Source organism: Aphelocoma coerulescens, chromosome 5 (assembly GCF_041296385.1).
Source record: "Aphelocoma coerulescens isolate FSJ_1873_10779 chromosome 5, UR_Acoe_1.0, whole genome shotgun sequence".
In the NCBI taxonomy this organism is placed as follows: Eukaryota; Metazoa; Chordata; class Aves; order Passeriformes; family Corvidae; genus Aphelocoma; species Aphelocoma coerulescens.
The window spans coordinates 20,984,253-20,999,784 of NC_091019.1; the positions used below are offsets into that span (position 1 = coordinate 20,984,253).

At 36.8% G+C, this 15,532-nt stretch overlaps 1 protein-coding gene and 1 long non-coding RNA gene across 2 annotated transcripts in view; one reads left to right on the forward strand and one right to left on the reverse strand.

The window, feature by feature from the left end:
• Nucleotides 1-12,034, forward strand: part of LOC138111371 (mucin-6) — a 34,356-nt gene extending 22,322 nt beyond the window's left edge. The window contains exons 12-29 of the mRNA XM_069016991.1: nt 47-169; nt 829-949; nt 1,263-1,401; nt 1,582-1,686; nt 2,022-2,094; nt 2,359-2,496; nt 3,364-3,525; nt 4,078-4,172; nt 4,822-4,954; nt 5,598-5,847; nt 6,981-7,033; nt 7,143-7,252; nt 8,027-8,178; nt 8,933-9,074; nt 9,548-9,658; nt 10,026-10,211; nt 10,644-10,883; nt 11,296-12,034. Of these exons, the coding sequence (XP_068873092.1) occupies nt 47-169; nt 829-949; nt 1,263-1,401; nt 1,582-1,686; nt 2,022-2,094; nt 2,359-2,496; nt 3,364-3,525; nt 4,078-4,172; nt 4,822-4,954; nt 5,598-5,847; nt 6,981-7,033; nt 7,143-7,252; nt 8,027-8,178; nt 8,933-9,074; nt 9,548-9,658; nt 10,026-10,211; nt 10,644-10,883; nt 11,296-11,466 (2,504 nt within the window). The 3' untranslated portion in view covers nt 11,467-12,034. The remainder of the gene's footprint in view (nt 1-46; nt 170-828; nt 950-1,262; nt 1,402-1,581; nt 1,687-2,021; nt 2,095-2,358; nt 2,497-3,363; nt 3,526-4,077; nt 4,173-4,821; nt 4,955-5,597; nt 5,848-6,980; nt 7,034-7,142; nt 7,253-8,026; nt 8,179-8,932; nt 9,075-9,547; nt 9,659-10,025; nt 10,212-10,643; nt 10,884-11,295) is intronic.
• On the reverse strand, nt 8-6,854 carry LOC138111373 (uncharacterized). The gene is made up of 5 exons (XR_011151355.1): nt 6,245-6,854; nt 5,741-5,973; nt 5,374-5,490; nt 2,310-2,455; nt 8-1,416 (listed from the first exon to the last, which is right to left on the reverse strand). It is a non-coding gene; the product is annotated as an uncharacterized lncRNA (long non-coding RNA).
• Nucleotides 12,035-15,532: the final 3,498 nt, after the last annotated feature.

Here is a 15,532-nt window from a genome sequence, read left to right on the forward strand (position 1 = left end):
TATGTTTACACTTTAAAAATCTTAACACTCCCACTGTTTGTTGCAGCTGTGGGAAAATGTTCTGCGAACCAAATCTATGAGGAATGTGGTTCTCCATGTATTAAAACCTGTTCCAACCCAGAGTACAGCTGTTCCAGTCACTGTACCTATGGTTGCTTTTGTCCAGAAGGTATCATTTCATCATATTCTTAATGGATCACACGAATGTTTTTTGCACATATCCAGTCAAGTGGAATAGACTGCTTAATAATGAACTAGCTGTGCATTTCAAGGCATTGTACTGCTTTCTCAGGTAACATAATGTAACTGGAGTCTTGAGTAATCACGGTCCTCCAAAGATGGTTGGTCACTCTTTGCAAGAACAGAGCTATGAAAACATTTTCCTCACAAGACCATGATTTGTGATGGGATAATGATATGCCATCTGCTTAAAGTTCTTCACTAAAATATACATTGATCAGGCACCAGGAAGAGGTAGCATGCCTCCCTCAGAGGATTTCTGCAATATTATGGGCATTTTGTAAATTGCCTTTAAAATAGTTCAAGATGAACTTGCTACAGAAATTGTGATTATTACAATCATTTGCATGTCAAAATAGGATAATTGGCTGCACTTTCATATGACAAAGTAGCCAAAAGCCTTTGTCATTTGTGAAGACTCAGTTTTATTTAATTAGGAGAAAATTTCCTGCATGTTACATCTCCAAGTATGGGCACTGGCTGTGCAAGAATAGCATTCTCAAGCTAATTTCAGAAAGCATTCAAGCCATAATAACTGTAGTGCTAAGTGAGGATGGGGAAAAATATTTTGTTTATCTTCTTTGGCAGGAACTGTTCTTGATGATATCTCGAAGAATCGGACATGTGTTCACATTAGCCAGTGTCCATGTACACTGAATGGGAAAACATATGCTCCTGGTGAGACAATGAAAGCAGCTTGTAGGACCTGGTGAGTACCAACAGGTACTTCCATGAGAGAATGAAGAGTACCTTCACCAAAAAATTGGAAAATTCTGCCTAACCTTTCGAAGGGCAGCACCTTTCACGATTCAGGAAAGTTTACTGATAGTCCATACAAGAGTTCTGCAACTTGGAATTAAGATGAGCGACTTCAACTGATATACATAGACAAAGAAAATCAAAGCATAGAAAGCATAAGGAGAGAAGAGAAGAAAATGACATATTCCATTACTAGGAAGTAGCTGAGTTTTTAGAGCGTGAAGAAAAGAATAACCTTACACAGAATTTTTTGGTTTCTACAGTAAATGTGTGATGGGTCAGTGGAACTGCAAAGACTTGCCCTGCCCTGGAAGGTGTTCACTGGAAGGAGGCTCCTTTGTTACCACGTTTGATTCAAGGCCATATAGATTCCATGGGGTTTGCACTTATGTTCTTATGAAGGTAATTTCCTGCAGTCTAGAAACAGAAAATAACAAATACATATATTTTAGTCTGTCTTTGGTTTCCTATTGGAACACAAGCTGAGTATTCAAATATTCATAAGATACACATTTATTGTACAAATCATTGTTATACTGACATAGGCTTCTCTTTTTACTTCTTTTTCCTGTTTCCCTCCAGAGTTCCAGCCTGCCACACAATGGAACCCTAATGGCTGTTTATGAAAAGACTGGTTATTCTCATTCTGAGACATCACTTAGTGCTATAATTTACCAATCTACAAAAGTAGGTATTCCCTCCACAGGTTCCATCCAGCATTTCATCACTATATTCACAAAATAAGTGTTCAAAGTAATTTTTAGTAGCCTGAACTTGAAAGTTATGGGTGATAAATACTGAAGATATGTTTCTGCTCATGCATACACAGTAAAGACCTCAGTTGTTACATCAACTCAGGAAAGTATTTTCAAAGTGAAAACTAAAAGGAGCATGTTATAACGTGAGAAAATGCTTGAATTATTTTTTTTTCTTTTACATAGATCATTAACAATATAGTTGCTCAACATATAAATACCATCTGTAAATATAATTACTCCTGGTTCCATGTCCTCTTCTTACAGGACAAAATTGTGATTTCTCAGAATGATCTCCTTACTGATGATGATGAACTTAAGCGGCTGCCTTACAGATCAGGTAAAAAAAGGGAATATAGGTTATATCCAAATTAAATTAAATGTCTGTTTTACACAACCCAGCATCTTTTGCAATTTCTCAATTGCTAATACCAGGAGTTTTAGAGGAAGGTTACAGTCTTTCCTGCTGCATCTGTTCCTCTGTGGAGAGTTGTGTGTGGGAGAAGAGTTGTAGACAGAGTGCTAGAACACTTATATATGTGTTAAAATTGTTACCTTGCAGTATCACCAACATCTCTATTTTTAAACATGCTTGTTCCTTCAGGAGACATCACCGTTTTCAGACAGTCCTCCATGTATGTTCAAATGCATACAAACTTCGGGCTGGAACTTGCAGTTCAAACATCACCTGTGTTCCAGGCCTATGTGAAAGTTGGATCACAATTCAAAGGCAGAACACTAGGTAAGTAATCTAGTCCCCATGCAAAGGAGAAAATGTAGGGAGTATAATTTTGAAAGTTTGTATTTGAAATTAGTATTCATCTTTTAGGAAATAAATTTTTTTCTCAAAAAAACCCAACAGATCATGCATGGAAAACTGATGTGCTAAGAATTAGTTTTCTGCTAATAACTTTAAAACAAATCGAAGAAATGAGATGGGTCACATTTTTCATGCATAATACAATTCTGTTCTGTTTGAGTTTATGTGTGCCTTTTTCAGTATGTGCTTTACTACACAATGAAGGAGCAACAAATAAGTCTGTGTGGTCTCTGCATCTTGGAGCACACGGTTCTTTGAATGTAGTGCACGACCACTGTAAACACAATGAGCCTAAGAATCTAAGAGCTTCTCAGCTGGTAATCACCAGATGGAGATGTTTATGTTTATTGAACAGCACAATTAGCCACACAGGCATATTTTGCATGCTGATTATGGGGAATTACAGAGAGGCTTTAGCTTTTACAAAAGCTTAAATGCATATTCTTTGATATTATGCATTTAATATAGATAAGAAAACGTGCAACTGCAAAAGTGTTTCATGGTCTTTCTCTTTTAAATTGTTTAAAACTACTTTTTTCTAAAAACAAGACAACAACCTCTTTATGAATTTGTCATTGAATAGAAGCTGACACTCTTTACTTGAGGAGGCAGAGACTCAGTGACTGAATGTGTACATAATCAAGATTCTCTGGCTGCTTGACCTGAGTATTCATTGACACTCCATGTAGAGCTTTTGAATCCATTTTCTCACTGTTATAGAGTGAAACATAGGCATTGTGCACACATTTTTAAATTTTCAGCCATCCCTTGCATTTCCAATGTTATCAGGTTTGTGTGGCAATTACAATGGAGACACTACAGATGACTTCATGACCAGCATGGATATCACTGAAGGGACAGCCTCCCTGTTTGTAGATTCCTGGAGGGCAGGAAATTGCCATCCTGCCTTAGAGAGAGAGACTGACCCTTGTGCTTTGAGCCAACTAAACAGTAAGTAGATGAGGCTGTGGTAAATGAATTCTCCAGCTGGCTTTGTCTGACACTTTCATAAGCCCCTACCAGGGAAATAAGAGAGCTGGACAGAAGCAGAGACTGAGAGGATTGAGCATCACAAATTGCCACCAACAAGACTTTGCTGTTTTCTAGAATACATATCAAGTGAAAGCTCATCAGGTTTCATTCTAGAGATCTGGGATTGAGATGATGAATGAGAGGGGTTTGGTGATTTGTCTAGTGAAACTGCAATGTCCACGGTTGTCTTAGGCTTGCTCAGCAGTACCATGACTGAAATCCAGGCTTTGCCTTCCCAAGTCTCTATTGCTATTGGCCTTAAAAAAAAAAAAAAGTGAAAAAGAAAAAAAAAGCTCTACTGAACTGCTGGTACAAGAATAGAGTCTAAAAACTAACAAGCTAGGAAGTTGTCCTATTCTTCAATGCATCATTGCCAAAAGTTCACCTAAAATATGAAATATTTTAAAAATTTCTTTTTCAATTTTTCCCCCTAACTTTCCCTTTTTAATGTTTATTATTTACTTTCATTAGAAATATCTGCTGAGACTCACTGCTCCATTCTTACCAAGAAGGGTACAGTGTTTGAGAAATGCCATGCTGTGGTGAACCCTATTCCTTTCTACAAGGTAGGAAGTTATGATGGATGTTGTACAGAGGGAGTCCAAATATAAACCAGATTGGACTCATATACGGTGTCCCACGCATTGAATCAGCAATGCTGAGAAGCTTAGGAACAGGTGTGGTTTTGAAAAATCATGTCTCCACCACACTGAAAGTCTCTTTGGTCACAGGCACCAGTCCCATCCCTGTGAATCAGAAAATATTTTTGCTCATGCTGCAGTTGTCCATGACAACAACTTTAACTGTGCAAAGTATTGATTTTACCATGTGCATAATTGAGCTCGATATATTTGCCAATCTACACAGAAAATTTTGAAAAATAAAAATGAGAAGCAGCAAACAAAGGCATTTTTTAGGTACTAAGTATATTTTATTTACATCAGCAGTGCAGTTACTCAGATATTTTCCATCAGTTTTAGTTATGCAATAATATGTATCTTGTATGACTTAGTTCTGCAATTCAGAATAGAATAATATTGGTTGGAAAACATCTTTGAGATCATGGAGTCCAACCATAAATATAACAATGCCATGTCCACTGCTAAATCACATCCCTAGAAGTCACATCCACGTTTTTTTAAACACCCCTAGGGTTTAGCACTTTTAAATGTCTGTTCCCCAGTAACAAAATACTCTCCATGTCTTGGGTTTCAGAGATGTGTCTACCAGGCCTGTAATTATGAAGAGACCTTTCCCTATATTTGTTCTGCTCTGGGATCGTATGCACGAGTGTGCAGTTCCATGGGCTTAATCCTTGAGAACTGGAGAAGCAGTATGGACAATTGCAGTAAGTACCTGAACCAACTCTAACTGGTCTGCCATCAGATGAGGAATGAGGAAATAGTGATCAGAAAGAAGAGCAGAAAGTGGGTAACAAATATCCAACTTTTGGATGCCCTTCTGGTGTCTGTCAGAACAGGATTGTTATTTCAAGACTATATGAAAAACATTATTCATATGCTTTAAGGTGAGCATGTGGATGCTTCCAGGACTTCATAATTAATGTACAGAATAGATGGAAAAATAGCTATCCCGTAAAAAGAGAAAGAACTAGGGAAAACTGACTGCAGATTTTATCTTACTATTTTGCAACTCAGACATAGGCACAGGTTTCACAGTTACTCAAAAATACACTGATATTTCTGCTAAGCTTCCCTTTGCGTTATTAAATTCCAAGATACACAAAGAAGCAGTAAGATATTTTACCTGCATGAAACCTCCAAACACCTGCATAGTTTGGTGTTAAGCCTTGGTCTGCAATATGTTTTGCTAGAGCTCCACATCCACAGGAAGAGAAGCAATAGGAAGCTTTAAGCATTGAAGCTGTTGACACAAAAGAAGCAGTACATTATGAGCACAAGGACATTATCTTTCACAAGGAAGAGGATCAGTAAATGAAGTTTAACATACACTCTTGTCTTGTTTTATAGCTATTACTTGTACTGGCAATCAGACATTTAGCTACAACACTCAGGCATGTGACAGGACATGCTTGTCACTCTCCAATCGAGCCCTGGAATGCCATCCAACTGATATTCCTGTTGAAGGCTGCCAGTGTCCTAAAGGAACGTACCTGAACCACAAGAGTGAGTGTGTTCGTAAATCTCATTGTCCTTGCTACTTAGAAGACAGGAAGTACATTCTGCCTGACCAGTCAACAATAACTGGTGGGATCACCTGGTAAGTGTGTCAAGTTTAAAGGTGAACAAATTGAAAATGGAGGTGAGGGGTCTTCCTGTGTCTGTCGAGGGTTAACTGCAGTAAGCAGGCAAGCACCACGCAGCCACTTACTCACTCCAGCTGGATCTGGAAGAGAATCAGAAGGACAACAGCAAGAAGCTTTATGGGTAGAGATACAGGCAGTTTACTAAATTTCTTTATTCATAATAAGCAAAAAGCTTATTTAATAAGCAAAGCAGCATGCACAATCAAAGCTAAGTAAGGAACTGATTCAGAACTTCCCGTCAGCAGGCAGCTATTCAGGCATTTCCAGGAAAGCATGAATTTGCCGTGCATAATGGTTTGTTGGGAAGACAAGTGCTGTAACTCTGAACATCCCTCCTTCTTTCTTCTTTACCTGAGCTTTTACTGCTGAGCTTGATGTGGTATAGTATGGAATCTCTCTTTGGTCAGTGGGGTCAGCTGTCCTGGCTGTGTCTCATCCCAGCTTTCACACTCTCAGCCTCCTCCCTGCCAGGACAACATGAGGAGCAAGAATGCTGGGACACTGTTCAGCACCAGCTAAAACAACATTGTGTTATCAACACTGTTCTGATCACAAATCCAAAACATAGCACCACTGAGCTGCTACAAAGAAAATTAACTCCATTTCAGCCCAAACCAGTATAGTCTCCTTTATTTTTAATAGCATAAGTTTATTTTTCAAGACATCTTTTTTACCCTTTTCTAGACTACAAATACTCTTAACTGAACAGAAAGCATTTGACTTACCTTAAGCTTGAAAATGTTACAGAGAAAAATAGAAAATAATAGTTAAGATCTGATTATTCCTAATGGGAGACTTCGTCAACAGCACTTAGCTATATACAAACTTCTGGAATGACTTGGTAGGCCATCCTCACAGTGACAATTGCCTACTAGTGGTAATAGTGGTAATAGCCTACTATTCACTTTCCAATCTGTTGTTACTGTATAATACAAAAAGTGAAGAGACAAATTGACTCATATTCCACTTCAGAGGATGGGAAGGAGGTAGTAACATGAGCGAAACATTTCTAATCAAACAATTTTGCAAAACATCAAAACTTCTTTCTCAGAAGAGATTTTCATTGATTTTTTTTTTTCCTCCCTAGCTATTGTGTTAATGGGAGGCTAAGTTGCACAGGCAAACCTCAAAATCCTGCAGGTATGGGTCTGATATTGTTTACTTAGAAACTTTGTTGTAAAATTACTACTTTGCTGTTCTCTTCTATGTTAATTTCTCTTAAATGTTCATTTTTCTTCCTTTTTTCTAGAAAGCTGCAAAGCTCCTAAGAAATACATATCATGTTCTGACAGTTTAGAAAACAAGTATGGAGCTGCATGTGCCCCTACCTGTCAGATGCTGGCTACTGGAATTGAATGTGTGAGTTTCACAGCTCTGTGATATTCATCCTTTTGAGAGAGGTGGAATGTTCTAGTTGTTACTTAGAACTAGACGACATTCCTTCTAGTGTAATTAAAGGAATTAAATTTTATCTAACATGATACAGTTAAATATCAGGCTGTGCACACACAATTTGTATATATATTTAAGAAGTGATTAAAGAAATTAATTGCATGAATTAAATTCTATTAAACGAATAGAATAAGAATCCATTAAGGATTCTTAACTACATGGTTATGATGTCTGGCTCAGGTACTCCATAGGCTGTGACTCCATGTCAATGGAAATACAGGGTTTATGCTTCCTGTTCTATTTTTTCTCAACTCTCTGCTGCTGTTGATCACAGAATGCAGGAAACCTGGGCTAGGTGAACATCTGGGCTTGTCCTGATAGGGTTTGCCTATATTAAGGAAACAGACTAATTGGAAGAATTGCAATAAGATATGAAACATAAGATATTCTTCCTTGATATGAAGAATATTCTGTTGTGCTCTTTCTGGAAGACTGATAGTGATTGGAAGATAAATTTTTCAGAGTCTTCAGGTATGTTTAGTATCTCACACCACAAGTATATGTTACAGCTTCAGTGAAACTAGTTCAATTGACAGCATGTTAGTACAAGGAACATCACAAAACTAAAATCAAGCCAAAACAGAACTTAGCACAGGTTCGCTCCTGACACCATTCACATCTAGGATAAAATGTATCTCACATTCTTTTCTTTTTGTTTTGCAATCTGTTGACCTTTCCCAGATACCCACAAAGTGTGAGTCAGGCTGTGTCTGTGCTGATGGCCTCTATGAAAATCTTGATGGTGGGTGTGTGTCAGCTGAGGAGTGTCCGTGTGAATATGGCGGCCTTGCTTATGGAAGAGGTGAACAAATCCAGACTGAATGTGAGATCTGGTAAGAATCACAGAGTTTTTCATTGCAGATCCTCTGTTTCACTAAAGTGTACAACTACATAAAAAGAAGTGTTTAACTGACAGGAGAGTTGGAAATGGCAACAGCTGTAAAGAAGAAATACCATGACAGAGTACAAGGATTAACAGAGAGAGAAGCTTAGCATTTGACAATATGTGTATAGATAAGAGTCAATGTACCAGCTTCAGGGATAATTTCTGTCTTATGTATATTCAGGAATAAAGGCAGCCAGTAGGGCCTGTGACTGTAAATTATATAAAGCCAAGTATTATTAACAACTCTACTTAAATAAAGATGAAGGCATAATCTTTATTCTTTTCTGTAGATAAAAACAGCCACCCGCAAAAAGATTCCCATCTGTTTAGCAGCATTCTCAAAGTACTTTATTCCCTTTCCAGTTACTAATGTATTATTCAAAAAATACCACCACTCCCCAAACTACACAGAACAATGACTTCTGATCTCATTAAGAGCAAAAGTAAACGGGTTTTATATACTATTTCTTTCATGAAAAAAAAGCACAAAAATTATTTAAGGTTTCTTCTTTATTATGAATTCATTTTCTAAGCAGTCCACAAATTTTAATGAGGTTCTTATATTAACTGTTACTTGGTCTCAGTGTACATTAGTCAATTAATAGAATATGTTATCAATAAAAGTGGATGTATATAAAAAGAACTAGGTTAAGATGGCATTTATTTGAAATCTGAGTGTGATTTCTCTTCTCACTTCCCAGCACTTGCATGAAAGGCAAATGGAAATGTGTTCAGAAAACAAGGTGTTCCTCCACCTGTAATCTGTATGGAGAGGGCCACATCACCACCTTTGATGGACAGCGTTTTGTGTTTGATGGCAACTGTGAATACATATTAGCTATGGTAACCTGCTTCCTCCTGGTTATTTCAGCAGCATCTCAGCATCAAGAAATAGCTGGATTTAAATGACTAATGAAAATATGCTAGGATACATCAATAAACAGTGCAGCATTTTGAATTTTTATAACCCCTTACTGAGTTTCTATATATTACGTTTATTTCAACACTTAGAATAAAAATATTTTACTTCTAAAAAAGCATATTTTTCATGCAATTATAACCAATTTTAGATTTTTTTAATAATATATTTAAATAGTCTTTGTATTCTGTAGCAAACAAATATGTCTTTTAGGGAAGTTATGTCAGTTTGACCAGCAAAGCAGAGGTCATCACCTCCCAAAACAAACAGAATTAGTCGTGACATTTTAAGCATCCTGTATTTTCTTATAGTTTTATGTTTTAACTTGGAAGACTTCAGGCAGAGAATCTACTGGGCTTTTGTGCTTCTTGTTGTTTGTTTTGGGTTTTTTTTTTAGGATGGCTGCAGTGTTAACAGACCTGTTTCCTCTTTCAAAATTGTTACTGAGAATGTAATCTGTGGGAAATCAGGAGTTACGTGCTCCAGATCCATCAGCATTTATCTTGGGGTAAGCTCTTCTTTCTGCCATTATCCAGCTGAATAGATTTTAAGACCAGGTTTTCTTAATTTTTGGAAGCTTTGGTTGTATGTTAGAAGAGATGGTCTTCTAAGTGAAATTATGTGCTAAAACTAGAGCCTTGGTTTTAGTAGGAAATGCCATAGTTGTTTGCTTGAGTTTTTTTAATTCTCATGTTGTGTTTTGTTCTCCAAGACTCTTGCCTGTGTTAAAGCTAGGAAATTTTGAAGCTTACTCTGCAGTGAATTGCTCAGTCAAAAGATACTGATTTCCTGCTGTAGTATCACAGCATCTGAACTTCAGCAAGGAAAATACTGAAACTTGGTAAGTTATAACTTTCACATAAATTTTCTTCCAGAATCTGACAATCATACTGAGAGATGAAACCTTCGTTATTTCTGGGGAAAATCCTGGTGTACAATACAAAGTGAAAAAGAACGCTCTTCACCTGATGTTTGATGTCATTATCCCAGGAAAATACAACATGACCCTTATTTGGAATAAGCACATGAACTTCTTCATCAAGATCTCCAGAGAAACACAGGTATTGCAGAATAACTTCCTCAGTAGTGTCCTTCAATTCAGATTGAACTGCACATTTGATCACAGTTGCCTTGAATCTCTGTGATGGCAAAAGTTTTCCAGAAATGCTACTAGCAATTCATTTTTATCATTATTTCCAAAACAGCAGAGACCTTCACAAGAGGCTGACTTTTAAGGGATTTCTGTACTAAATTCAGGAAATTTTTTGAGCTAAGTGTTTGTAATTTATGCAACTGCATGTTTGAATTTGATCTCTAAATGATGACAGTTTATACAGTTTAGAGGAGAAACCCATGCACAAGACACTAAGAATGTACAAGAGAGTATTTGTAGATGACATTCACTCCTAAAGCACAGGAAACCATCAGTAATCAAAAGGAAAGGTGAGAATTGCAACTTGCTGAACTGATACTGGTGCTTTCATTGAATCTAGGAAACAATCTGTGGTTTGTGTGGGAACTATAATGGCAACATGAAGGATGACTTTGAAACTCGAAGCAAGTATGTGGCATCAAATGAGTTGGAATTTGTCAACTCTTGGAAAGAGAATCCTCTCTGTGGGGATGTGTACTTTGTAGTGGACCCCTGTAGCAAGAACCCTTATCGTAAAGCATGGGCAGAAAAGACATGTTCCATCATCAACAGCAACGTTTTTTCTGCCTGTCACAATAAGGTAAGAATTTATTTGCTCTTCTTTTTATTTATAGGCATAATCTCTATTCTTCCAAATGTTCACACTCCAGGTGGTTTACTGTTCGTCAAAATGTTTCAATAAAATACATTTAAAATTTTCTGTGGCTCACATTTATATTAATTTTTTTTAATTTGCTCTTCACCAGCAAATAAATACAAAAACTAGGTGTGGTATTAACTGATTAGTTAAAACTACAAGAGTGAAAAACGAATGAAGACTTAAGAATCAGGAATTAGTCAGTCTGTTGGTGATGCCTGATATTGATCGATGCATTTTCAAGTGGTGAAAACCAGTGAGAAATGTGGATAATGTTGCAGTGGTTATGCACACACCTAGAGTATAATAGGCACAAAATCATGTTGGAAATGAATCCCTTCCTTTTGCCCTGCAGGTGAATCGGATGCCCTACTATGAGGCCTGTGTCCGAGACTCCTGTGGGTGTGACGTTGGAGGGGACTGTCAGTGCATGTGTGACGCCATCGCAGTCTATGCCACGGCGTGCTTGGAAAAAGGCGTCTGCATTGACTGGAGGACCCCCGAGTTCTGTCGTAAGTTCCTTTAAGCTCTCCTTAAACAGGTTTAAGAGATTTTTATTGTCAGCATATTCATATGGAAACATAGATAACTTACTAATAACCACCTCAAAGTTTGCGTTTTCTCTGTGGGCAAAGAGTTGACCTCAGTCAGCTGGGTTTTGAAATCTGTACTTTTCTGCTAATTACCCAAATTGTTTAACTCTTTTTACCATGGAGTAATGAGAGAGAAAATAATGTGGTCACAGAAAGCAGACTGTTTCTTCTGCTATCATTGTATAATGCACTGTGAGTTTGGCAGCAGAGAAAGTATGAAATTGTAAAAAAATGTTTCATTTGAGCTATGATGAAATCACCTTCTGTGTGGATGTCAAGGGAATGAAGACAGCTGTGTTGGCTGGAACACTGTAAAACAGGAAAAAAACATCAAGTTGTTCCAGAACAGCACATATAGAGGAAACAAAGAGGATCAACATGCTATAAATCAATGTTAGAGTTGTCATCTTCGATCGTTTTGTTTCCACATTTCAATATATTGTACATTAAAAGCTGTGGAAATGCCTGCATACTGTATTGCAAAAAAGAAACTGACTTCCTAGAGTTAAAATACAAATTTACATTAGAAGCTAATCACTTCAGTGAAGTTTTTTTTTTAATTCCAACCGTTAATTAATTATGTCCTCCTTCTAGTACTTTGAAAATAGCATGCTATTAATTTGAAAAGAAACTAATCTGCCTTGTCTCTTGCTTTTCCCTTTTTAAGCTGTCTATTGTGAGTATTACAATTCTCATAAAAGAACAGGAATCGATGATGCTTTTTCCTCTGGCTACAATGATGACAAATGCACCTGGCACTACAGGCCTTGTAACTGTCCAAATCAAAACTACAAATATGTCAATATTGAAGGTAATAACTTCTACTACTGTAAACCAGGAAACAGGAATATAATCATTATTTTCAATGTTGGTTTTTTTAAATGTCATACCACAGTTGAATAATGGTAATCTAATTGATGTCATATTTGAAGAAATTTTGCTGATCTTTCCTTTACCAGTAGTGTTTTAAATACATAATCAACTCAGTAGCTGTACTACATTTAGCTTTATGTCAGTCTCAGCCTATGTGGAAGAGAAATACTTGCACCAAATCAAAATTGGTATTAACTGATAACACTGTACTTAGGAAAGAAAACATGTGGAGAGAGCAATTAATATTTTTATTAAACAAATCAATATAGCTGGAGAAACCAAACAAATTCCTACATGGATAAAACCTTCTTCTGAGAATGATTGCAGAAATACTTACCTGAATAGATGATGTTGCAATCGATATGATTTTTTAGTAACAGAAATATAATATATTCAATTATAAATAGTAAAAAATAATTGCCTTTCTCTGAGAAATGTAAAACAAACTTCTCTTCTTCTTTCTTCAGGTTGTTACAACTGCTCTCATGATGAATACTTTGACCATGAGGAGGAAAGGTGCATGCCATGTGGTAAGCAGCATTTCTTTCTCCACAGTAACTTGAAAACCATATTTGCAAAGACTCGCGAAGATATTTTTCTAGTACCTCTCCATAAATGAGTGCTCATCTAAACATAACTTCCTTTCAAAATAATCCCATTGCTATACTGCTTGTAAAATAAAGGAATGAAAAAAAATAATTAAAAGTAGGATTAGGGTAGTCAATGCTATAATACAGAACGTGGATGAACCTGACTAGTTTTAGTTAGCAACATGAGAAGTTATGTTCATTATAAATGTGAGTACTTCTCAAAAGGTGGGTCTTCCTGAAAGTGTATTGGTGTTCTAATCTGTGGGAGACACAGGCCCAGCAGAGCTGCGAGTCTCTGAGGTATTCAACACATTGCACAGAAAAAGAGAATGTGTAGAAGAAGAGCAGATGTAGCTACCGGACTCAGTAAATATCTTTTTAGAGATTTTTTTTTTTTTTAATTAACTGGAGGTTTATTACCATATGGTTTATTTCCATGAAAACCTATCTTATTAAATAATGTTTTGGGTAGACTCTAGCTGGACAGTTTGGATTTTCATGCAGATGTAAAAAAAAACCTTAAGAACAATTTTTCTCATATTACAAAATTCTGACTTGTGTAACCAGGATCTCAGCTAGTGATCTCCTTTACATACGAAACCATATTCTACTATCCCTGAAAACTGAGGTGTCTTTAAGCATAAAAATCATAAGAATGATAGCAGAAACTTACTAGTGTTCATTATTATAATGACATGTATGGATTTCTTTGTAATTAAGTCATTCGATGTGAATTTTACCACTGAAATATGTAACATTAAACATTTTCAGGAATACCTCAGTAATTAACACAATTCCAGTCTGAGATTTGCCTTTTTGGGGATATTTTATTATGCTTTTATTCACAAATTTAACCTGTTTTGCCTTTATGTAACAGGACAAGCAAACATTACCACCACACCTGAACCATCTTCACCTTCACCAGGTTAGTGTACACAGTTGACCAAACTGGTACTTACACACTGATACTATGCCCTGATAAGCATTTATAAGGTCAGTAATATCCTTTTCTGTGTAATAGAGTAGCATTAGCAGTTTCCCATGCATAAGATGAAATGATGAAAAATACCCTGGTACCATAATAGCCTGGGCTGCATCAAAAGCTGCGTGGCCAGCAGGTCAAGGGAGGGAACTGTACCCCTCTACTCTGATGAAAGCCCACCAGGAATGCTGTGTCCAGCTCTGCAGTCCTCAGTTCATGAAAGACAGAGGAGGGTCACAAAAATGACCAGAGGGCTGGAACACCTCTCCTGTGAGGAAAGGCTGAGATCTGGGGTTGTTCAGCCTCAGGAGGAGACGGCTCCATGGAGACCTCATTGTGGCCTTTCAATAAACTTGAATGAGGTTTATAAGAAAGATGGGGACAGACTTTTTAGTAGGGCCTATTTTGATGAGACAAGGTAAATGGTTTTAAAGCAGAAGAGAGTAGATTCAGACTAGATATAAGGAAGAAATTGTTTATGATGAGGGTGGTAAAACAGTGGAAAATGTTGCCCAGAGAGGCTGTTGAATCCCCTTACTTGGGAGCATTCAAGTCAGGCTGGATAGGCCTTTGAGCAACCTGATCTAGCTGAAGATATCCCTGCTCATTGCAGAGGGAGCAGTCTTGATTATTTTTAATGGTCTCTGCCAACCCAAGCCATTCTATGATTCTATGATGAAAAAGATCCCACAAATATTTTATCCCAGTCTTAGTAGTGACTGGGCATAAAGCATTTCAACAATTGAAGAAAGTCTTGATGGAAATGTGTGACTGACTATACCAAAACCCTATAACCTGATACAGGAAAGGAATCTATATATGCTGATCTTAAATTTGTTAGAAAGGTCATTAATTTCCCTGAAGACAGATGGTATTGGAAAATTTTACACTGTGAGTTGTGTGAATAATAAAATTATGGATACTATTGGAAATAGTATTCCAGAATGGAATAGTGTTCCATCTCTGCTGATATGCACAAATATTAGTGCCAAATTCACTTTAAAGTGAAGAAATAGATGTAAAGCATCTCCAATAATACCTGTTTAATGTATTCACTGCACATAATAGCAGAGGAAGCAATGGATAACTCTCTTAAAGGTTTAATCTAAAATGTAATGGGTTTTAATAGTAGCTACTGCTAATAGCTATAAAAACAGTATTTTTACTTGAAAATAATTTCAATTTATATAGGTACGCTATTATCAAATTATTGAGAACTATTGTTTATCCTTTGGTTTTAATTTTTTCTCTTAGTAACAACAGTACAGCCTAAAGTAACAAGGAGCTCTACCACAAGTACCCTACCAACAGTACCTAGTACTTCTTCCACAACAACTGTAGCAACTGAGACTACAAATCCAACAACTGCAAAAATTACAGTTCCAAGAACTTCACCCTCACAACCTCTTGTCACAATAAAGTCAACAACTGGTAGGTTTTTAGTGTTATTGTCTAAAATAAATTATGGTAAACTTGCTCTATACCTCTGTACATAGTTGAGATACTACTCCTGGGAATGCATTTTAAATTCATACAACATCCAAGCATTAGACT